The sequence below is a fragment of the Anastrepha ludens genome, chromosome 3, assembly GCF_028408465.1.
Source record: "Anastrepha ludens isolate Willacy chromosome 3, idAnaLude1.1, whole genome shotgun sequence".
Classification (NCBI taxonomy): Eukaryota; Metazoa; Arthropoda; class Insecta; order Diptera; family Tephritidae; genus Anastrepha; species Anastrepha ludens.
Window position 1 is genome coordinate 36,058,389 of NC_071499.1, and position 23,728 is coordinate 36,082,116.

At 39.6% G+C, this 23,728-nt stretch overlaps 1 protein-coding gene across 3 annotated transcripts in view; it reads right to left on the bottom strand.

Annotated features, from left to right (window-relative positions):
• Window positions 1–23,728, bottom strand: part of LOC128857414 (allatostatin-A receptor-like) — a 123,850-nt gene that overhangs the window by 23,143 nt on the left and 76,979 nt on the right. For all 3 annotated transcript variants that reach the window (XR_008453938.1, XM_054093173.1, XM_054093172.1), the window contains one exon: window positions 3,728–4,414. Coding sequence is in view for 2 of the 3 variants with exons in the window: in XM_054093173.1 (XP_053949148.1) it covers window positions 3,728–4,127 (400 nt within the window). In the remaining variant the exon portion in view is untranslated. The remainder of the gene's footprint in view (window positions 1–3,727; window positions 4,415–23,728) is intronic.

Consider the following 23,728-nt stretch of genomic DNA (forward strand, 5'->3'; position numbering starts at 1 on the left):
TAAAGCGTGCAAACCACTTCTGGCACGTTCGCTCAGATAGAGCATGCTCACCATAAACTTCCACCAAGATACGATGACTTTCGGCTGCTTTTTTCTTCATATTAAAATAATGAAGAAGAATTCCCCGCAAAAACACATTATTTGGCACGAAATTCGACATTTTCAAGTGTGGTAAAAATATTGTTGTTTACGCTTCAAATAAAAAACTTATACTGACGTTTGTGCCTTACGACAGTAGCTCTCCAATGAATGTTTGGAAATGTGGATCGATGGAATAATAATCAAGTTACGCCATCTGTTGTAAAACCGAAACGAACTTATTCATAGTCCTATTAAATTTATCACACAACAAGTTTATCCCCCTATTAAAGTGCACGCGCCTGCTTTGCTTGAAGCTGTTCTACATTCCCCGGATAATGATTTTGTGGCTCACTCTGTCATTCAGAAACTATGCCAGAAGGGTTTCTGTAAGGCAACTTCTGTAATCCCCAAATCAGGGTCACTCGCAAAGAAATTGCTTTCAGCCATACCTCTACCTCAATCTGTTTGGGACTTCTATCTCTATTTCTATATCTACCTGTATCTCTGTCTGTTTTTTTTTTAGTAGGAGGAAGGCGTCGAAAGCCTATATCCAGTCCCGGACTAAAACATCCTCTTGACCGAATGGTTGAACCTCCCGGAATCTTGCCGTTAAGTAATACATCGGGAGGTCGTTATTGAGTATGTTAACTCAAATCACTCAGTCTCTGTCAGTATGAGAATCCATCCGGTGTTCGTGTCGCAACAAGTATTCAGCATTTCTATCAGCCTGGATATCTAGCTGTAGATAGCGAAGTTTCGCCTTTCGAATCCATTCTTCATCATGCAGCATTTTCATGGTACGCTCGAACAACTTAATGTTTGCCATTTTGCAGATTTATCGCATATTTACGTCGTAAGGTTTGTCTCTGTAGGGTGCTCGCCAAAAACCCTGCGAAGATCTTCTCTTTCGGTGTCGAAACTCTTGCACAGGAAGAGCACATGCCTTGCACTCTCTGATTCGTCAAGCCAGAGCGGGTAAAAGGGCTTGTTTTTCAAATTAAAGCGGTGTAGATACTTTTTAAACGTCGATGCCAACGTCCCTGTGCTTCCTTCGATACCGTTTCGCTCTGTCTGGTATCAGTTTGTGCATCCAACAACCATTTCTAGAAATATCCTAGCGCTACTGCTGCTCGCTCTAATTATAGCCGGTGGTATCTTTCGTACAAGATGATGCAGCCCCTTCTGCTGGCCGAGAGATTTATAGGGAATTTTCCTCGATATTACTGCTATAGCGTCATCTGAAATAGTGCGATAAGCGCTCTCCATTCTAAACGCGCTTAGTCTATGTGCCCAGATCGGCGCTGCTTATGTAATCACGAATGTGGGGGCAAATGGAATCGTCTGTCATTTTTCATCCCGAGGTCTTCCTATATTTGGCATAAATCTTAAAAGCGCACTGCGTGCGAGCTGCGCTTTTTTGCTAACTGCCTCACAGTGATCCTTGAACGTTTGTTTTTTAGAACCGTTTTATTCTAACTGTCAGTACACCACAGCGTATGAGTGACATTCCCACACAACTGGTAATGGTAAATTTTTTGTTTACAAAAGTTTGTAGTATAAAATTTCTGCAATCTCTAATATGTTTTCTCGCATATAGAAAAGTACAAGAAATACGAAAGTTTTTTAATATTTTCTGCTCATTGCTTACTTCTACGACCACGACACAGCATCAAATCAAACATTCTACGAAGTTGGTGGGAACGCCTACGAACACGCACGCAAATGCATTTTATTTAGGTACTTATTATTAGCTCCACGCGTTGTCGAATGCAAACAAGTATGTTTGAATTCCAGTTTCATTAAAAATAAAACTAAAATAAAAGTTTAAAAATTAAAAATAAATTAAATGCAGCTTTTTTTTCTTTGTTATCCTTCGCCCGAGAGCTCGAAAGTATTCATTCTGTCAAAGCAATAAGTGACTCACCTACGTTGGCTACTAAGTTTAGTACAAAGCATTTGAAACACATCAACTAACATTATTTCTAACCACATGCATTTCTCTTGCTTCCCACTGATTGATTGCGTTGTTTGCTTTTATTCCTTATTTGTATAAAAACTTCTGCATTCGTGGCTAAAAATATACATCATGCGGGTGGTGCTCCTATATACTACTACTATACTATATACTATATTAGTTTAGATAGTTAATTTCAAGCTTATTCAGTGTTTTTGAAACATACCTTAACTTTTTCTGCACTTGGAAATTGCCAGGACTGGCATTGAAACAGGCTTAAAAATTTACCTCACCTATGATATTTGCCTTTCCTTGCTGCTTTTGTAGAAATATGGAAATGGCTTTGGGGGAAGTGAGGACAAAACTAATAAAAAATATCTCCTGTTAATCAGTATTTAAACCGCTAAAAGTATCAGCTTTCAAATCTAATGGTCACTAGAAGGCAAGAGATGATTGGTCTCACCTTATCAAATTCAAAATTTGGGTGGTCAATCAGGAACTGGAGAGTCCTTGCCGAAGATTCATGCTTGGACCACAGGTATATTGAGTTGCAGTGTGGCGAGGAGGCACAAATACTATTTCCCTCCAGAAATCCCAGAAAAACAGGCTGGCAGAAGTTTAGGGGGCGTTATGGGGTTTTGACGTGACGCCACCAAGATTTCGGAAAGAACAGGAGATTGAGGTGGCAGTTGAGAAACTCAGCGCTGCCTTAGTTGAATGTTTTGAGTCAACCAGTCTAATTCGACCTCTCCTTGATCGGACTCCCGTTGCGTGGTAGAACCGAGAGCTCTAAATATTGAGGCGTGAGTCGAAAAAACTTCTAAACCGGGCCCCCAAAACTAATCTTGCTGAGGACTGGGAGCGACACCGTCATGCTCAGACGAACTACAAGAAGCTAATTCGTGAGTCGAAAAGGGCTTCTTTTAGGGAATTCTGCGGCGGTATTGAATCTCTGAGTGACACGGCGAAATTGGTTAGGATACTGAAAGAGAATCCAACCGCAAAGCTGGGGTCACTTTGGAAATCTGATGGCTGCTTCACGGAGAAGTAAAGTTAGACATTCTGCTAGCTGAACTACCCGCCTTCGCACGTATCAGGTGTGAGATCTTTGGCACTGATGTGTTAAGAAGCGACCACCTTGGCTCCTTGGCACCACAAGAACTACTCCGATTTATTTCTTCGGAGATCGGGGAGATTTAAAGAAAATTAAAAGGGAGTCCAAGTGTAGTACAATGGACTTATTTAATGTCAAACAAAAGAACAAAAGAAACACCTTGAAAAGAGGTGAATGCAATAAAACTAGTGCCCTCTATGTGTTAGGCCCGGGACTTTTCAGCCCATGTATTAAGTTCTCTTAGCACCCGAGTGCCTCCCCAGTCGTATCACTTTTTGAAGCGCATCTTTGCTGAGCCCCAGTGCATAGATTGTAGGTTATTATTAATCTTAATTGCTTTTATTAATCTTGTTCCGACTGCGAACGACACTAAATTGTAACGTTATATGAATTTTTTTTGCATTGAATTTATTGTCAAGGAAATGAAAAAAAAAAAAAAAAAAAATTTTACTATCTCCAAACTTATACAAAGCAGTCAACTGAACCATCAACTCTCTTAACTCTTCACAAACTCAGTAATCACAATATATGCGCTGATACGGAAAATAATACAGTTGAAGTACAACTTCAACACTTACCAAGTATCACCAGCCCATTACCAATCAAACCAGCCAGCCCAATTATGCCGAAGAAGACAGGCACCACCGTAGTGACAACACTCTCCAAAGGATCGAATTCAAATTCCAACAAATTTTCTTGTAGCTGGGTAAAATTGCTGCTGCTCTCATCCATAAACGGATAGCCAGTAAAACTTGAATGGCTACCCAAGAAGTCAACGCCGTCATTAAGTGTAAAATTGCCGCATGCCGCCACTGTAGTGGCGTTTTTGTTGTTGCTGCTACTTTTAGCAGTCGATTCGTTATTAGGGCAGACTGTCAGTGTGGGTTGTATGAACAGTGACATTGATAGAGCGAGCAAAAGTGGCATCAGCAACTGAAGCTGGGTCGTTGTATGCATTGCAGTAAACTTTTTATTCATTTTGCTGGCTATTTGGAGAACTTTGCACGCGCTGCTTTTTTGCTCAATCTGCTCGTGTGGTTGTTTGGCTCATAATTCTTACTAATTGTGTGTGTGTGTGTATGTCCAGTAACCTTTTTCGCATATTATCTGCTATTTATTTTTTGTTTATTATTTTGGTCTATACATTTTTTTTGCAATATTTATCCTTTCCATGCCTTTGACCCTTTAGCGGGGCATCTATGTGTACTCGGCCTTCTCGCAGGTTGTTGGGGTCGACATAATGGACGAATGCAAATAATTTTGTCCTGCAAACGAGACAAAACGGAAATTAATTTTATTTTCAATTTACTAAATCGGATGTGTGAAAGCAAATCAATAAATGGAATTTTATTGATAAATTTCTTTGTAAAATATGCTCTTAGATTAATATAACAAATTTATTATAAGTTAAGCAACTCAAAAAAAAAACTAAAGAAGACTTGTAATTTACATACCCACTTCACATATTACATTTAGTGAAATGTTTGGTGAACCCAAAGATTTTCAAAAATACTGATTACAATAATTTACAGCAAAAAAAGTCAAGAGCCATCTTGAATTCAAAATCTATATAAAATCGGTCACTTAGTTCAAAACGTAATTTTTTTTCTGTCACATAATTTTCCAGATAGCGCCAAATAATGGCTTTGGATTGACGGAAAAAAGGAAGATTCTAATTAAAAAATTTTAAAATCTGAAGAAATATGAAAAATTTCGATTTATGAGAAGTGTTTGCTTGCGAAAAAAAATATAAAAAGAGTTACTAAAAATTTGTATTGTATATCTAAACAGTTTTACTTCGAAAACAAAAGCATAAATACATGCATACATATTAAAAAAGCAGGATTTTCATAAAAATTAATTTTTTCAAGAATTAAAAAACAAAATATTGTATTATATATAAGATATTCAGAATTATTTTAAAAAGTCAGAAATTTTAGTCTGGCGATTTTTTTTCTTTACTTTCAATATCTTGAAGATGTATTTGAAGATCAGGAAGCAGTTCAACAATCTTAAGGTAGCTGTGATTTAAAAAAAAACTTTCAGTTTTTTTAAACTTTCTTTCTCCAGCTTTCCTTTTTTTTTAGCCAAATAAGCTTCTTTAAAAGAAGTTAACCTCTTGACAGACCCATTTTCTATTTCCCCTTAAGACGAAATAGGCAGCGATTCTTGGGAGACATGAAATGTTAACTCAGGATATATATAACGATTTCTATATCTTCATCAGTAATGAAGACTTCTTTTATAAATGAAACACGTGAATCGATTTCCAACGAATAACTACAAAATTGTATTTCCACATTTGACAGGTACATCAATGGTTGTAAGATTTGATAATAATATTTGTACAAGTACATTCTAAAATTTACATTTTGGTATACATTTTCAACAATTTCATTATCCAAATTAAACTAATCTTCCACGTCAACTTGGTTTACGCTTTGAACTGCATTAAAAACATTGCATAATTGAACTGAACTGTGTTGATATAAGAATCTCATCTTCTGCGATCCAACTTCTATCGTTATTGGGCATATCGGTTTTTGCAAACCCGATCTTATTGTAACAAAACTACTTTGCATTGTCTGTGGACTCACTTGCTTGCAATATCCTTTTCATGAAATTTTCCATAACCGAATTGCAAAGTGGCTGCCCTATGTCCTCGATAGCCTCACGAATTCCATCTTTGAGGTCTTGAATTGACCCTGGGCTGTTGGCGTAAATCTTATCTTTCACGTGGCCCCTAAGAAAAAAGTCACAAGGTGTTAAATTACAAGATCTCGGGGGCCAATTGAGATCACCTCTTCGAGAGACAACACGGTCCGGAAACTTTTCCCATAAAAGATCAATGGTTTCGTTGCTTTTGTGGCACGTAGCGCTATCTTGTTGAAAATAAACGTTGTCGAGATCAATACCACCCAATTCCAGCCATAAAAAATTGCTAATCATCTCTCGATAGCGCAATCCATTCACCTGTAACACCTGTTATTGGAAAACCCTTTACTTTTAAATTTTAGATCGCGAGGATGGGAAGCTACATTTTTCTAGCGAACTCTACTAGAATATCAAATCAAATGTCAACCAGGCAAGAAGGCGACGTAACTGATGAATGTTCTAATTAATGTTGCGAAATGCCCAAAGCCTTGCAGATTTCTCAATAGCAAAAAAGGTGTTCTTTTTCTCCAGCCAACAAAATATAAAATCGTGGGGCTCTCTTTAGCATTTTTCCACCTGTGCGCTTTTCAGCTTTTAATGCAAACATTTGGTGCTTGACTACCATTCACAAGTGCGCAGCTTCGAATCTTCGTCTAAGAAACACCAAGTGATAGAGTCCAACTACTTACAAAAAACCATTTACCGTTCGGAGTCGGCTTAAAACTGTAGCTCCCTCAATTTATGGAAAATCATCAACCCGCACGCCACAAATATAAATTTATTATATACCTATTACAGCAGTTTAGTGCCACCCAGAACTTTCGTACCCACAGTGAGCCAATAAAAAAAATACAATACAATATTTTTTTCATTCCAAACCATTTGAGAATTATATTTTAAAGTAAAAGTTATTTAACATAAAGTAGAAAGTGTCGCGTTGCATAAAAATGATAGTTGCTTAATAAAATTATGTAATTTTCTGCTTTGAAAGCGAAATTATGATCTTCTCTAGTTTTGATAAAACTGAAGGATAGGGGAGAGTGGTATTACTTTTATGAGCTCCGAGGAGCCATAGAAGTTCCGCTTGTAGTACTAGGTGGTGGCACCAATGCATTACATGAAATAGAGGCCGTAGATCAACATGTGGCTGAAGCCCTTAACAACTCTTAAGATGGCATTTGCCCATTGCACTGATTATATCTAACCGAAGTCAAATTTTGGTGGAGCAGCAGAAATAAACTTTTGACTTAGGATTAGGTGCAACACCAGCCCTAAGGAGAAGTATTAGGAGCAGCCGTACTGCATGGAACTGTTCCAGAGATGAAAGGTGAGCTATGAGGCTCAGCGCACTAAATTGGGCCAGTTTACTGGAGCGGCAGCCCTTGAACAGGAAAAAAAAACAAGTAAGTTTTGGGTAAACGAGTATGTGGCAGATACAGTGCAATATTGGTGGCTCCAGTGACTTCGCTCTGGCAATATGCATGTCGAAGCTAAAGCACTCTCTCCAGGCAAATCGTCGAAAATTTAGATAAAAATTCGGACAAAATCAAATTTAGATAAAATCGAATCGGACCGGCGTGTGAGCACTTGGTCTATTGCCAAAGAAATGAGGACTAGTCAGGAAAGTATTTAGAACCATTTCATCTGGCAATAAAGCGGAAAAACCTTGGAAATTTTTCACGGTAATCAGGCCAATATCAAAATGGTTCGCTACATCACACGAGTTCAACTTTACACAAGTAGTTTATGCGGAATTACGCTATGAAACTGCTGTACTCTCTTGGTTATTTGCAATCATTTGTGTGTTCCATCTACTGCACCCCTGTACGATGCATCCCTTCAACGCGTTCTTCAGGTAACACATAATAAATGGATTCGTGTTGCATACAACGTACTTTAAGTGGCATATATACACATGCGCATTAGGTTGGGCCAAAAACAAACACAAAAACACAATTATTTAAACTGATTTTTGTAGAGACTCCGAAAAAAACTATAATTCCTAAAAAAACTATTAAATATCAGCAATAAATTCTTTAAGGTAGTAGTCTGGTAACTTATTTTGAAAATTTCGAATTTCGGTTTTTTACATATTTTGAAACTGTGATATATTGGTAATATACTGTACAAATTTTAGACCGAAATTCGAAATATTGACGAAATTATAGCACATACATGAGAGCGGCTCGTACTTGTGCGCGCTATAAATAATCAGTTGCTAAAACTTTAAACGCGTTTTTCTCAAAACAACGTTTTTCCGGATGGCCGTCGTGAAAACAAATTTTCTATCTAACGGATTGAGCTGAAATTTAGATATGTTTTTCTACACATCAATAGTTCTGGCGGGTAGTAGATTTAATTTATTTTGTCCCTAACTTTCCATTTTTTAGTCCGATTTCCACTTTAAAAAAGACAATTTTCTTACGAAGTCCGCCATTTTGTTATTTTTTGTCAAAATCATTTGATCTTACTACCCGCCAGAACGACAAGCACACTGATTAATAAGCAATTTGTTTTTTCTGTTTCAGATGACCACAAGTGACGAAATCACGCCGGCCAGCCACTGCACCTCTTTTTTTTTTTGCCGCTTGCTGCAGTGTACAAAAATAGTATCAAAACATTAAAAAAAAAAAAAATTTTTTGTACACCTTCTGATACCTTTAATAACATATCAGAAAATCAAACCGATTGAATTTTATTTTCCCTTCCAAAAAATGTCCCAAACATGGCCTCACTAAACGTGTAAGTTACCAGACTACTACCTTAAGCAACCAAATTTGTATTATTCAGAAGAAATTTAGGACTGCGATTTGGAAGATCTAAGATTCTGCGGAAGATTTTTAAAGCTTTGCACGTTGATGACGGCGATAGAATAATGAGCTGTATGAGCTTTACGGCGACATAGACATAGCGCAGCAAATAAAGATCCAGCGGCTTTGTTGGCTGGGCCAAGTCGTCCGAATCGATAGAAATGCTCCGGCTTTGAAAGTATTCGATGAAATAACTGCTGGTGACAGCAGAGGAAGAGTAAGGTCCCCTCTGCATTGAAAATATAAGGACTTTACTTCACTTGGAGTGTCCAACTGGCGCCGGTTAACACGAGAAAGAAACGACTGGCGCACTTTGTTAAACTTGGCCATTGCGTAAGTGGTTATCGCACCAATCCAAAATAAAAAGAAGTTATTTAATTAGAGGGTCGTACAGCATCCTTCACACCCGCACTACAGTCTGATAGAGCAGCCGCTGCTTGACCGAGGCTGCTTATTTTTTATTCGCAGCTCGCCTAGGAAGCTTGACGAAGCTTGGATGATGACAACATCCGATGAAGCGACGCTTGGAGTGTTTGAGAGAAAGATTCTGCGTAAGATTTTCGGCGAATATCGCAGGCGTTGGAACGATGAACTGTATGAGCTTTAAGACGGCATAGACATAGCGCAGCGAATAGAGATCCAGCGGCTCTGCTACCTGGGTTATGTCGTCTGCACGGCTCTGAAAGTATTCAGTATTCGATGCGGTACCAGCTGGTGATAGCAGAGGAAAAGGAAGGCCTTCTCTGCGTGGGAAAAATCAGATGGAGAAGGGCTTGGCTTCACTTGGTGTGTCCAATTGGCACGAAAAAGAAATGACTGGCGCGCTTTGTTAAACTCGACCAAAATCGCGTAAGCGGTTACCGCGCCAATTAAGAAGAAGAAGCTCGCCTCTATATCTGGAGATTCTTCACCATTCGCAACCTGTGACCCATCAGGTAGCCTACAGCTTAACTTCCACAGCAAATATTTCCGTGATTTGGCACTTTGCATCCCCAGCCGACGTTCTAGGAAATAATAAAACACTGCCCCGTTAGAAAACAAAGGACTGATTGTAGCCGGGTAAACCCATCGCAGTAATTTTCGTGTGCCTCCCCAATTTTTCCCTGTCATCGATTTACACGGCATTAATAGTCTAAAACTAACATAAAAATAAATTCTTTTGTTATTAAACATTTTTATACCGAAATTGAAACAAAACAAAAACACTTTTTACATTTTGGAGGATTTCAGGTACCCTTCACAAATAGCTTGAAATATAATTTTTTTTGTGCTTATATATTTATATTAAATAATATCGATTTGAATATTAAATTTAGAGAAAATTTATTCTAAATTAAAATTAAAAAATGTATTTTTTATATGGGAATTCAATCGTATATGTTAGCCCTGGCACTGGTGTCTCATTGATCGAGCAGCAAGAAAAACAAATTTTTTGGAACCATCCTAATGCCCATTGTACTTGTACATATGAGCGCACACATACACACATGTATGTATGTACATAAATTCAATAGAATACTCCATTCGGTATATTTAATTAAAATATCGGTTGCATTGCACATTTCGCAAATTGGTGAGCTCGATAATAATGGAAATTTTTCGAATTCCAATTCAGCGAGAAAGGCAGGCAGCAATGAAATGCTGCTCAGTAGTGGTAATTTGCATTTGTTGCATAGGCATCTAATTGATGCACTTCTGAATGATATCTAGAATTTCTTTATCTGCACTTTCAATAGCACACAACAAAGTACGAGTGTGTATGTGCGTGCGTATGGCAGTATGTTGACTTAATGCAATATAACTTCTTTCACATACATACATACACAGCATATTTTATTATGTAGATCCTTACATGCGAATGCATGTACTCGTAGTATACAGCAACAATACAATCCAAGCTCGTTAAAATTGTACTGCTAAGCTTAAATGCTCTCTAACAAAGCAGGTGAGTATTTTCTTGATGCTTGAGGCTGCGCATAGTGCAATTATTGACGACGAAAATGCCTCCCATAAGAAGAGAGTAGAGATGTCATTAATGGAAAATAATTTGAATCTACTAAGCACTTAAACCTTTACAGGGAATATTTAAACTGACAATCGAACTTGTGAGACAAAAACTAGATAGGAATAACTACGGCGTCTGATGCTTCGAAATTACAGTTTCAAATTGGTGCGCACCATCTTTGCGTGAACATTTCGGTTTTTTAATTTTAGATTTTGTTGCCACTTAGTATTTTTTTTTTATTTTTTGTCTTTTGTATTGGATTGGGGAATAAGCTGGTAGAGTTTTTACCGAAGACTCTTATTTCAACAAAAATCAATAATATCGCACCCTAAATACAAAAGGGTCACAACTCAAAATGTCCCTTCTGCTCAAATATGAACGAGACGTTATCAATAAAACGGTTCGCGGATGGCATATGGCAAAAATAAATTTTTCGTTTTTTGGTAGGACTGTTATAAGCTTACATGGCAAATTTCAGCGTGATATGTCACATAGTTTGTTTTCTGTGCTACTGTAAACAAGTCAAGCTCGAGTGTGGAAAATTTTGAGTTGTGCCCCTTTTGTATTTAGGGTGCGATATATCAATAAGTTCCGCCAAAAATCGCTTGGTCTGGAGTCAAGGAAGTTGTTGAGCCCGTTTTTAAAAACCTCTTTGTTATCGAAGGTAACGCCTTTCATATGGTTTGACAGGGAGCGCAAAAGGGGGTAAACGTTCGCTGAAAGGTCAGGAGAATACGGCGGATGCTGAAGGACCTCCCATTCGAGTTATTAAAGTGCGGCTTTGACGACTTGTGCAACATTGGGCCTGGCGTTGTCGCGAAGAAGTATGGTTTGACCATGTCGATCAGGTCTTTTCAGTCGAATAGCCTCATTCAAACGGTGTAGCTGGGCAATGTATATCTCCTTTTTGACCGTGGCTTTCTTTTCAAGCATTTCCCAGTGCACCATGCCCTCCCAGTCCCAGCAAGCACATATCATGTCCTTCTTTGAATGAAGATCCGGCTTGACTCTCGGCCTTGGTGCATCTCCTGGAATCATTAACTCCTTTCTTTGCTTCATATTGATGTATAGGCACCATTTCTCATCTTCCGTGACAATTCAGTTATCGGTACAAAAAGCGCGTTTATGGCCACGTGTTCCTCTATGATGGGCATAATGCTGAGAGGCAGCTTGACAGCGACTTTCTTTATTTTTTTCGTTGAGCTCATGAGGGACCCATACTCCCAAGTTTTCGGTTAAGCCCATTGAATGAAGGTGATTGAGAATCGTTTTATGATCGCAGCTAATTTTTTCTGCCAATTCACTACCTGTTTGGCGACGGTTCTCCTTCAAAAGTTATTTGAGACGTTCTTCGTCGAATTCAGAAGACCTTCCGCAGCAGGACTTGTCATCGACGTCAACGTCACCATTTTTGAACTTTGCAAACCATTTCGGTACTTTAAACTCATCTGTGACACCTTCTCCATACACGTCGCAAATGTTCCGCGCTGCTTCGACAGATTTTTGACCTCTATGCAACAAGCAAAGAAAATGTTGATTCTTGCCTCCTGGGAATTCCATTTCTAAGCCTCAAAACTAATAAGAATTAAATAACTCAATGTTGGTCAAACTTCTTCTTTATTATGCCTATTCGATTTCGAATTAATAGCGACGATCGCTATTCCATTTTTTGAATAAATAAATATTATATAAATTTCGAAACTTGACCTGTTTTATATATTACTATTTAGAATGGTTTTATATACATCTCTCTGCCTTGTAGCATTTCAAATTCTCCGACATCAGTCCAATGACGTGTATTTCGTATCCAAAACATTTGTTTTCTCTCAACGCCACGTTTATCTTCTATTTTTCCTTCTAAAATAAGTTTCAGTAGATGGTATTTTCTATTATATAGCCGAAGTACGCTGTTTTCTCTATTTAATGGTTTTTAGAAGTTCTTGGGTCTCTTCGTGTTCGAAATTATACTTTATTGTTAGAAACATGAAGGGTTCAGAAAATTTTCAAAATTCGTCTGAAGATCCACATTGCAAATGCTTGCAGCCTCTTCATATTTGCGGTCTTTAGCGTCCACGTTTCCACTGTGTACAACAATATTGGCCAAACGTAACATTTGACAATGCGCATTTTAAGATTTTAGTTAAAGCCATGCGATCAATGTGACCAGTTTACCATTTTCGTTACTTTTAGTTCTTTTTGCCTCACATTTTTCTAGCCTCTTCTAATGAAAATATGATTATGGCAAATATAATTTTTTAAAAAGTAGTTCTACTTAGCTTTACTTTTTATTTATCATCTGGTCAAATTGTTGTTGGTTATTATTCGTGTATTATTTGTGTGTGACATTTTTCCGCTATATTTGAATTCTTTTCCAAGTTTTCCCTTCTACTTCTCTCGTTAGTGCGGGACTGGCAGCAGCGCAGTCTTGATTAGAGTTTGATTTCTCATGTATATAATTTTTTGAATTTGCTACTCCTTTGGGTTTATTGAGCCATCAAATTTATTACTAGTTCCAGACTAATGAAAAACGAATGCAGCTGGGCAATAATTGGCCCTTTCTAGGTCAGGTCAGATTAGGTTAAATGGCTGCCTCTAAAAGCACTCTTAGGCTGCTGAATATAGAAACTTTTCATTGCGATACCAATCAAAACTGAAGTGAGTAAAGAAAGAAAGAATGTATACACCCTTTTTGGGTATTTGGCCGAGCTCCTCCTCCTTTTCGATAGGTTTTTTTTTTTGAGGAGCTTTTTCACGGCAGAAATCCACTCGAAGCTTTGCCATTGCCTACCGAGGGGCGACCGTAATTAGAAAAAAAAATTTAATTTTAATTTTTTGGTGTTTCACCGAGATTCGAACCTTCGTTCTCTCCGAATTCCGAAGGGTAGTCACGCATCAACCCATTCGGCTACGACGGAAAGGATGGGCACAATAATATAGAGAATATTCGCCAGTTTCTTGTATGGAAAAGGGAAGGAACGCGGAGTTTTCACGGTTTCAAATATATTCAAACACACAAGAATATTCCTACTGGGTTTGAATAGATTTGCAAAACCTGCTGTTCTGATTTTCCAAAATGATAATTTCCTTTTAAGGCTGTGCATGTTTTAGCAATAATCTGCTAAATAAGGACAGCATGCATGTTAAATGTTACAACTAGAACAGAGGCATTTCAATACTACTTGTATACTACAGCAAGAACAGAAGCAGAACAGAAGCCGCTCAATACATTAAAACCCAAATTGCAAAATCAGCTTAACAATAGCCTATTATAAACAAATATGCATACGAATAGTAAGTAACTGCAAACGCTTTTGAAGTTATCCGAAACTTACCATCGCAGTCGAGAGTGCTTGTATATTGTGTTTATTACTGTGATAAGATGCTCTTGCTTTATGATACTGATAACCCCTTAGAGACATATGTACTATATGTATAAAGTGACTGGCGGTGTTCCACAAGGCTCGGTGCTTGGCCCAACACTATGGAATCCTCAAGCTTGAGCTGCCTGAAGATGCTACCCTCATTGGGTACGCGGACGACATTGCATTGGTGGTAGTGGGAAAGCATCTGGGCGCACTGCAAGCGTTAAACAACGATGCAATTGTAAGAATCAGAAATTGGCTTGGAAATGTGAAGTTAGAGCTTGCAGCTGAAAAAACTGAAGTCAACTGACAGCACCAGGGGTATGTGAAGAGTAAGTGATTACGCTATCTGATCATGACATAACATCGCAGCCATATACCAAATACCTGGGAGTACTCATTGACTCGAAAATGACTTTTAACAATAATTTACAGTCAGTCAGTGGAAAAGCCGTCAGAATAAATAACGCGTATTCTAGACTAATGCGTAATATTGGCAGCCCTCGCGCAAGTATACGGAAACTCCTATTAACAGTGACAAGCTCAGTGATTCTGTACGCAGCACCAATCTGGGCAAACACAAAGCCATCGTATCTCCAACACATACGATCCACATACAGACTTGGCGCCTTGAGAGTAGCCAATGGCTATCGCATTGTCTCAGATGACGCAATCCATGTAATAACGGGGAACGGTGCCTATCGAAATTATCGCGGTTTAAATGGATAGTTTATATGACACCAGAAACCGTCAAGCGCCGCTAAAAAAGAAGAAAGGCTGCGAACAATTGAAGAATTGCAGATACGGTGGGAGCAATCTGGGGAAGGTAGGTGGGCACTTGAACTGATTCCAAACATTGCGAGGTGGATTGAGCAAAAACACGTATAAATCGGCATTTGTATCACACAGTTGCTTACTGAACACGGTTGCTCCAAAGCATACCTGCGCAGGTTCCATTTTGAGAACGGCCCATACTGACGGCAGTGTACCGAAGAACAAGAAACGGCGAGCCATATCTTTTTTCGATGCCGGCAGTTCATTAATGAGCGAAATAAGCTTGAGAGGACGTTTGTTGAAAACATAAGTGAGTCAAATTTTATCCCATATGTGTGCGAGAACGAAGAAAACAGGAAAATAGCATGTTCAGGGGCATGAATAACCTTCAATATGCGGAATATGCATGTAGATCCCTAAAAAGAGCTCCTTAACGCAATGTATTGGAAAAAATCGGACTTGAACAGAATGACGAGGCTTGTCCGCAGGCAACAATCTTTGCGCCAATTGAATCTTATACGGGAATAAAAGCAAATCAATGCGGATAATTCGTTGTAAAGTGGTCCGAGCAATATCCAACTGCTGAGAACGGCGATTTTGGGATGTCCTTGGCGACGTCTCAACACTAGCCCTTACAAGAGTAATATTCTCATCCGATCGCCTTGGTCGGTTTTGATTTGGCCTCTTTGGATTAGAAAGAGTATCACCAGTCGAAAACCTTTCGTACAAACGATTAATGGTGTTCTTCTGTCAAAATATAAAGGGTTGCCAGATGGGTCCGTCGAATATGGGAAACCCTGTACATACCGGTGAAGTTCCAGAAAAACATACCGTAGCACATGAGGGGGGTTTACTTGAGGCTTCGGCCATAGGCTTTATGGTGCTATGAATAAAAACAATTGCAATTTTCTCAAATATTTCACCTAAAGGCTCAAATCTGCTGCCAAGATAGCAAGAGCTCATATGATCTGAAATCAAAAAATTAAACATACATTCCGTCAAAAAAGTACCGGGAATTGCTCAATAAAACGCAAAATAATTGTTTAGTTATCGAAATTTATTTTGTCGCCTTCAAAATAGGCTCGATTTGAAGCAATACGCATATGCCGATGATTAGTTCAGTCATCAATTCTTCAACTCCTTCAGCGACTTCTCCTTAATGACCTCTATCGACTCAAAGCGACGTCGGCGGAGTGGCAATTTAAGTTTTGGGAAAAGTAAAAAGTCACAGAGGGCTAAATCCGGCGAATACTGTGGTTATTCGATGATATTTGTCGAGTTTTTGGTCAAAAAAGTGTTCACAATATGAGCCTTGCGAAGCGATGCGTTATCATGGTGCGAGATCCATGAGTTTTTTTCCACAAATTGGGCCGTTGCGTACGCACATCCTCTCTCAAACGTCGCATAACTTCCAAAAAATATTCTTTATTTACCGTATACTCATTTTGGAATGAATTCCGAGTGCACAACTCCATGATACCCAAAGAAAACGAGTACCATGACTTTCACTTTTGACGGACTTTGACGTGGGTTTTTTGGTTTCGGCTCATGTGGATAGCGCCATTCAGCTGCCTGTTGCCTGTTGACTGGTTTGCATGTCAAACTCATATACCCACTTTTTAAATGCACAATTCCCGATATATTTTTGACGGAAGGTAAGTTCATCTAAAATCTTTCAAAACGTTTCTGATATTTTTGAATATTGAAGATTGAATTTTCCGCATGTGTAGGATAAACAAGGGGTAATCCCCAACACACGCCTTTAGCGCTCCTATGATCAGTGCTGAAACCAAGAAGTATTAAAATGTGATAGTTTATCACTCGACTGATAACTAACAGCTGTTTTCGGTCAATTAGACAACACTGATTATGTCATTCCAGTTATTATCAAAGTTCTTATCATCAAATCATTTTGTTGTGTGTTCAATTTTGTGACTACCTCATCACAGAAAATCCAGGTAAGATGTTGTTCTCAGTCATTTCACTTTAAGCTATTAATGCTCTATCAGAATTTCGATGATTTTTTTACAAATAGCATTAATTTATAGGAAAAAATTTCAAATTTGAACAGCATACGCAGCCTCCTTTAAAGGCTTTTAGTGCTCTCAAGCTTAAAATGCTCTTCCTTAAAACGACAGCACCCAGACTTAAGCACTTTTTTCCATCTTCAGCATGAAATTGGATCTACTCTCAATCACGCATACACACATACACATGAACTCTCCCTCAAAATATAGCAAATTTGTACTTTTTCATGTATTGCATTTGTTGTTTGTTTTTTTGCATTTGCAGCAATTTTTAGGAATGACTTTTAAAGGAAGGGAAAAGTCAAGACCACTTAAAGGCGAATGCAAAATTTTACTTTACAGCTTTTTTTTGTAATATTTCCATAAACAACTTTTTTTTACTTTTAAATGACAAAAATTGAAAGAAAATTCACTTAAGGTTACGACCCTGCAGAGAGCAGCAAGCGGCTTAAAGAAAATTTACTCGAATATATATTATTTGTATGCAAACCCGATAGCAAATTGAATTTTTATACCCTTCCACACATCGTACAAGCTTATGCATGCATACATATAAGCATGCATGGAGATATACATTCATACATACATACAAACATACACAATTTCGACAAATATTTCATTGATAGCGAAATAATAGGCGTGACATTGCTCTGCATTGCTCTGCGCACAGGCTGAAAATATGAACAAAAACAAAAGCAAGAAATTTGGTGTGAAAATTGTTATTTGGAGCGTGCAAAGTTTTTACGCTCACCGCTGCTGCTGCATAGCAGAAAAAAAGTACCTCAACTTTTTACGTCTCAATAAAGAAATTTATCAGAAGCTGCAGTTTTTGCTGGAAGCCATCATTAAAGAAAATTATGAATTTAAAAAAATGTGCTATTACGTGGTATTAAAGATGTTTGAGTACTTTAAAATTTCTGGTATAAGCTCTCTATGATCGCAGTTTTTCAATTGGAAATATAATATTGTACATTTCCTAATTTTCATTGAAGTATGGTAATATCATACAGCTATATTTTTGTTTCGTGAATAGCAAGGCGCATTCAATAAAATTTGTGGTGGCACTAGACCAACAACAATGTTTTGTACGTTTGATTGTCAAAGCAAAGTATTGGCAAAGTAGAAAAGCAAGAATGAATTCGCCTTGTTTCTTTCTGGTCTGGCAGCTACATGGACACGGCGAAAGATACCTGATAGCTGATTTACTGATACCGCCTTTAATAGCTTCGCCTTGATGAATAGCTTGAAATTTCGTTTTTTATCCTTCGTACGAAATATTGTATTTTGGAAAGCTGTCACATTGCGCACTCGATTTTTTTTTCTTTTTATGGTCAGATAAAATGCATCTGCGAAAACATTAAACCTTCCGAACGGTGGCGCATCGAGATTTTGACCAGTTTTGACTAGTTTTCTTTTATCTTTTGAATGTTCGTTAGTTTTGTATGAGAGTATAGCTCATTTTCTAAAACAACCCTTGTTAGGCTAGGTTAGGTTTGGCAGCCGCATCGCACATAGAGGCAACGATGCCACTTAGACCACGAAATGGGTCCGTTGTGAACCGCGGGGGCCGGGCAACATTTCCCTCTCCATGCTAAATCATCCTGAGCTTTTGACAAAGCGTAAAAGGTTATTGATACCTAAAATGTATAGATTATCTATATTCGTTAAGAAGTAGGATTTTAAAAATCGGTTCCTGCTTCTGGCTAGAGCTGGGCATGTGCAAAAAAGGTGTTGAATTGTTTCCAACTCCTCCTCATTTCTGCAGCAACGACAGAAATCATGAGTGTAAACGCCTAATCTCCTTACATGATTTCCTATGAGACAATGTCCTGTTAGGGCCCCTACTAAGGTCCTGATTTGAAGTCTACTCAGTTTTATAATACTCTTGGACAGACGTAAATTTGGCCTTGGCTATGTTTGCTTAGCAATTTCACAGGTCTTAACGCTAATCCATATTTGATTTGCAGAACTGTTTAGTGCGTCCTTAATGAGAAGCTTGCAAATTGCTAGTGGTATCTCCATGTAAGTCCAACTTTGAAATTGTTTACAAAAATATAGAAAAATTCCAAAAAACGTTAAGCACTGTAGAATCTCTAGAAAAAAATTTTGTACGCGGTTTTGAACAAATTGGCGCAAAACTAATCATCGTTATGTAGCTCATATTCTAAATAGAGTTCATAATACAACAAAAACTATATAATGCAGTTTCAAAGTTTGTACAAAATGTTCATATATTTTTCAAATTTTCACCTAACAAAGTGCAAGTTTCAAGTGCCTACAAAATACCATTGATTTTTGACAATTTTTTTTCACGCCTTTTCTTCCATACAAAGTATATGCTCGAATTTTTTATATTAAAGAAAAAGCAGAAAATAATCCGAACGAATAATGCATGAATAGCTGCAAGGTGGCGTAAAATTAATCATCCAGTGTTGCTTTTGAACGCCTTTTTAACTAAATAAAAAAAAAAACTTTTTTTGAGTGATGGCAATTTTTAATTTGACCTTTTGACATTGTTTGTCTCTTTGTATACTACAACTCTCTTGTTCCCAAGTGTCTTCTTCTTCTTAATTGGCGCTATAACCGCTTACGCGATTTTGGCCGAGTTTAGCAAAGCGCGCCAGTCGTTTCTTTCTCGTGCTAACCGGCGCCAGTTGGACACACCAAGTGAAGCCAAGTCCTTCTCCACCTGATCTTTCCAACGCAGAGGAGGCCGCCCCCTTCCTCTGCTACCACCAGCTGGTACCGCATCGAATACTTTCAAAGCCGGAGCGTTTGTATCCATTCGGACGACATGACCCAGCCAACGTAGCCGCTGGATCTTTATTCGCTGCGCTATGTCTATGTCGTCGTAAAGCTCATACAGCTCATCGTTCCATCGTCTGCGATATTCGCCATTGCCAACGTGCAAAGGTCCAAAAATCTTACGCAGAATCTTTCTCTCGAACACTCCAAGCGTCGCTTCATCGGATGTTGTCATCGTCCACGCTTCTGCGCCATACGTTAGGACGGGCATGATGAGAGTCTTGTAGAGTGTTAGTTTTGTTCGTCGAGAGAGGACTTTACTGCTCAGTTGCCTACTTAGTCCAAAGTAGCACTTGTTGGCAAGAGAGATTCTACGTTGGATTTCAAGGCTGACATTGTTATCGGTGTTAATGCTGGTTCCTAAATAGACGAAGTCTTTTACAACCTCGAAATTATAACTGTCTACAGTGACGTGGGTGCCGATACGCGAGTGCGCCGACTGTTCGTTTTGTCCTCGTTCACCACCAGACCCATTCGCTTTGCCTCTTTGTCCAGTTTGGAGAAGGCAGAACTAACAGCGCGGTTGTTAAGGCCGATGATGTCAATATCATCGGCATACGCCAACAATTGTACGCTCTTATAAAAAATTGTGCCTGTTCGATTAAGTTCTGCGGCTCGTACGATGCTCTCCAGCATCAGGTTAAAGAAGTCACACGACAGCGAGTCACCCTGTCTGAAACCTCGTTTGGTATCAAACGGCTCGGAGAGGTCCTTCCCAATTCTGACGGCGCTGCTGGTGTTGAGCAACGTCATCTTACATAGCCGTATTAGTTTTGCGGGGATACCAAATTCAGACATCGCGGCATACAGGTAACTCCTTTCCGTACTGTCGAATGCAGCTTTGAAGTCGACGAAAAGATGGAGTGTGTCGATTCTCCTTTCATGGGTCTTTTCCAAGATTTGGCGTATTGTGAATATTTGGTCGATGGTAGACTTTCCAGGTCTGAAGCCACACTGATAAGGTCCAATCAGTTGGTTGACGGTGGGCTTCAGCCTTTCACACAATACGGTCGCTAGAACCTTATAGGCGATATTTAGAAGACTAATCCCGCGCTAATTGGCACAGATTGCAGGATCACCCTTCTTATGAATTGGGCAGAGCACACTTAAATTCTAATCGGCAGGCATGCTTTCACCCGATCATATTTTGCAAAGAAGCTGAAGCATGCACCTTACCAGCTCCTCGCCGCCGTGTTTGAATAGCTCAGCCGGCAGTCCGTCGACGCCCGCGGCTTTGTTGTTCTTTAGCCGCGTTATCGCTATTCTCACCTCGTCATGATCGGGCAGCGGAACGACAATTCCGTCGTCAACGATTGGGTTATCGGGATCTTCACTTTCTCGGTGACATGCGCAGCTGTCACTGTTTAATAAGTTCGAGAAGTGTTCCCTCCATAATTTAAGATTGCTCTGTACGTCAGTCACCAGTTTGCCGTCTTTGTTCTTACAGGAAAACGCCCCGGTCTTAAAACCTTCTGTAAGCCGCCGAACTTTCTGGTAGAATTTTCGGGCGTTGTTCCTGTTGGCCAGCATCTCAAGCTCTTCGCACTCACGTATTTCGGCCTCTCGTTTCTTCTTTCGGATAATACGTCTCTCTTCCTTTTTCAGCTCTCTGTAGCGATCCCACATGGCTCGCGTTGCGCCCGATCGCAGCGTGGCTCTATAGGCGGCATCCTTTCTTTCTGCGGCAGCATGACATTCCTCGTCGTACCAATTGTTTTTTCGGGCTCGCCGGAATCCGATTTCTTCTTCGGCGGCGGTACGTAGAGAACGAGAAATGTTGCTCCATTGTTCGTGGATGCCGGTTTGTTGGGCAGTACTCTCTGAGAGCAGGAGTGAGAGTCGAGTGGCGAATCTTCTGGCTGTCTGTTGTGATTGCAGCTTTTCGATGTCGAACATTCTTTGCGTAGGTAGATGCACGTTTTTTGCTGCACAGAGGCGTGTGCGCAGTTTGGCTGCAACAAGGTAGTGATCCGAGTCGATGTTGGGTCCTCGGATCGTACGTACATCTAATACACTAGAAGCGTGTCTTCCATCTATCACAACATGATCGATCTGGTTTCGTGTTTTTCGATCAGGAGACAGCCAGGTGGCTTGGTGAATCTTCTTATGCTGGAATCTGGTGCTGCAGACTACCATGTTTCGGGCCCCGGCGAAGTCGATCAGCCTCTGTCCGTTACCGGATGTTTCGTTGTGCAGGCTGAATTTTCCGACTGTGGGACCAAAAATTCCCTCCTTGCCCACCCTGGCGTTGAAGTCGCCAAGCACGATTTTTATGTCGTGGCGGGGGCAGCGCTCATAGGAGCGTTCCAGGCGCTCATAGAAAGAATCTTTGGTCGCATCGTCCTTCTCTTCCGTCGGGGCGTGGGCGCAAATTAGCGGTATGTTAAAAAAACGGGCTTTGATGCGGATTGTTGCGAGACGCTCGTCCACCGGAGTGAACGACAGTACTTGGCGACGAAGTCTCTCTCCCACAACAAATCCGACACCGAATTTGCGCTCCTTTACATGGCAGCTGTAGTAGACGTCGCAAGGTCCTATGGTTTTCTTACCTTGCCCCGTCCATCGCATCTCTTGGATGGCAGTGATGTCAGCCTTTACTCTCACGAGGACATCAACCAGCCGGGCAGAGGCACCTTCCCCATTAAGGGACCGGACATTCCAGGTGCATGCCCTCTAATCATATTCCTTATTTCGTTTGCAGGGGTCGTCATCAGCATAGGGAGGTCTCATCCGAGGCTTTTTCAAACTTTTCATTGGGGGGGGATTTTTAAGTGGCGGGTCCCAAACCCAACGCACAACCAGCTATCCTGGAATGTTTCGCCTTCTCACGTTAGCTCACTCCCGAACGGGTGTTCGGAAGCTACCCAGAGGATACGTGGGCTAATCCCGGCCGTTGTGAGCTGCTTGAACCATATGTAGAAGAATCGTCCTGGCCATTCCCAAGTGAATGGCGATCAGTAACTTTCCCCACTTGCGTGGACTTCTACACATGGAACCATCCTCCAAGTTCCCAAGTGTCACCATTTGCAAAATTGTAAATCTTCCGATAGGCTGAATTATTTGGCGCCACAAGCTTATTAAATTTTAGTCTAATAAAGTGAAAGTTTGAAGTTACTAAAAAACTCCGTTGATGTTTTATTTTTTTTTCCTTGACGATGTTACGCATTTTCTAAATTTAAAAAATATCGTGGATTTGTAATGGGAGAAATTATAGAAGGAAAAATATTTTAAAAAATTAACAGAGTTTTTAGTAACTTCAAACTTGCACTTTATTAGACTAAAATTTTATAAGCTATAAAACTGCATACCTAAAATCTTTCTAGAAATTCTAATTAAAAACCATGAAATTGGTATGGAAAATTTGGGGAATTTTTCTAACTTTTATAAATTATGAAATAGTTTTTTTATTATGGGAACAATAAGTATTTACAAAAATATTGTATACTTGGTAAAGCTTAGCAAAACTACCAACCGTAGTGATCTTCAAATTGGTCCAACTTTAATTGGATGAAGGTGAACTTCACACTTAATTCCTCTCTACTGTTAACTGGTTGCTCTCCCAGCAGCAGACTCACACTTGCATATCAACTGCAAGCGATGCGTATGAAGTTCGCTGTTAACTGGACTCGCTCTCACAGCAGTCGACTCACACTTGCATAGCAACTGCAAGCGTGGCTTATGATGTTCGCTGTTAACAGCACTGGCTCTCACAGCAGCATACTCACACTTGTATATCAACTGAAAGTGATGCGTATGAAGTTCACTGTTAACTGGACTCGCTCTCACAGCAGTCGACTCACACTTTCATAGCAACTGCAAGCGTGGCTTATAATGTTCGCTGTTAACTGCACTGGCTCTCACAGCAGTCGAGTAACACTGGCATAGCAACTGCAACCGATGCGTATGAAGTTCGCTGTTAACTGCACTGACTCTCACAGCAGTCGACTCACACTTGCATTGTAATTGCAAGGGATGTGTATGATGTGCGCTAGTTGGACCGCAGAGAACATGCTCGTTTATATCGGTAACTAGCAGTCATATCTGCTTAGCTTATATAAAGTTTGAAAATTGGGTTTATACAGTTTTTGTTAGACAATGGACTAGGTCTTTATACCAAAATAATGAACATTAAAAAAATAAA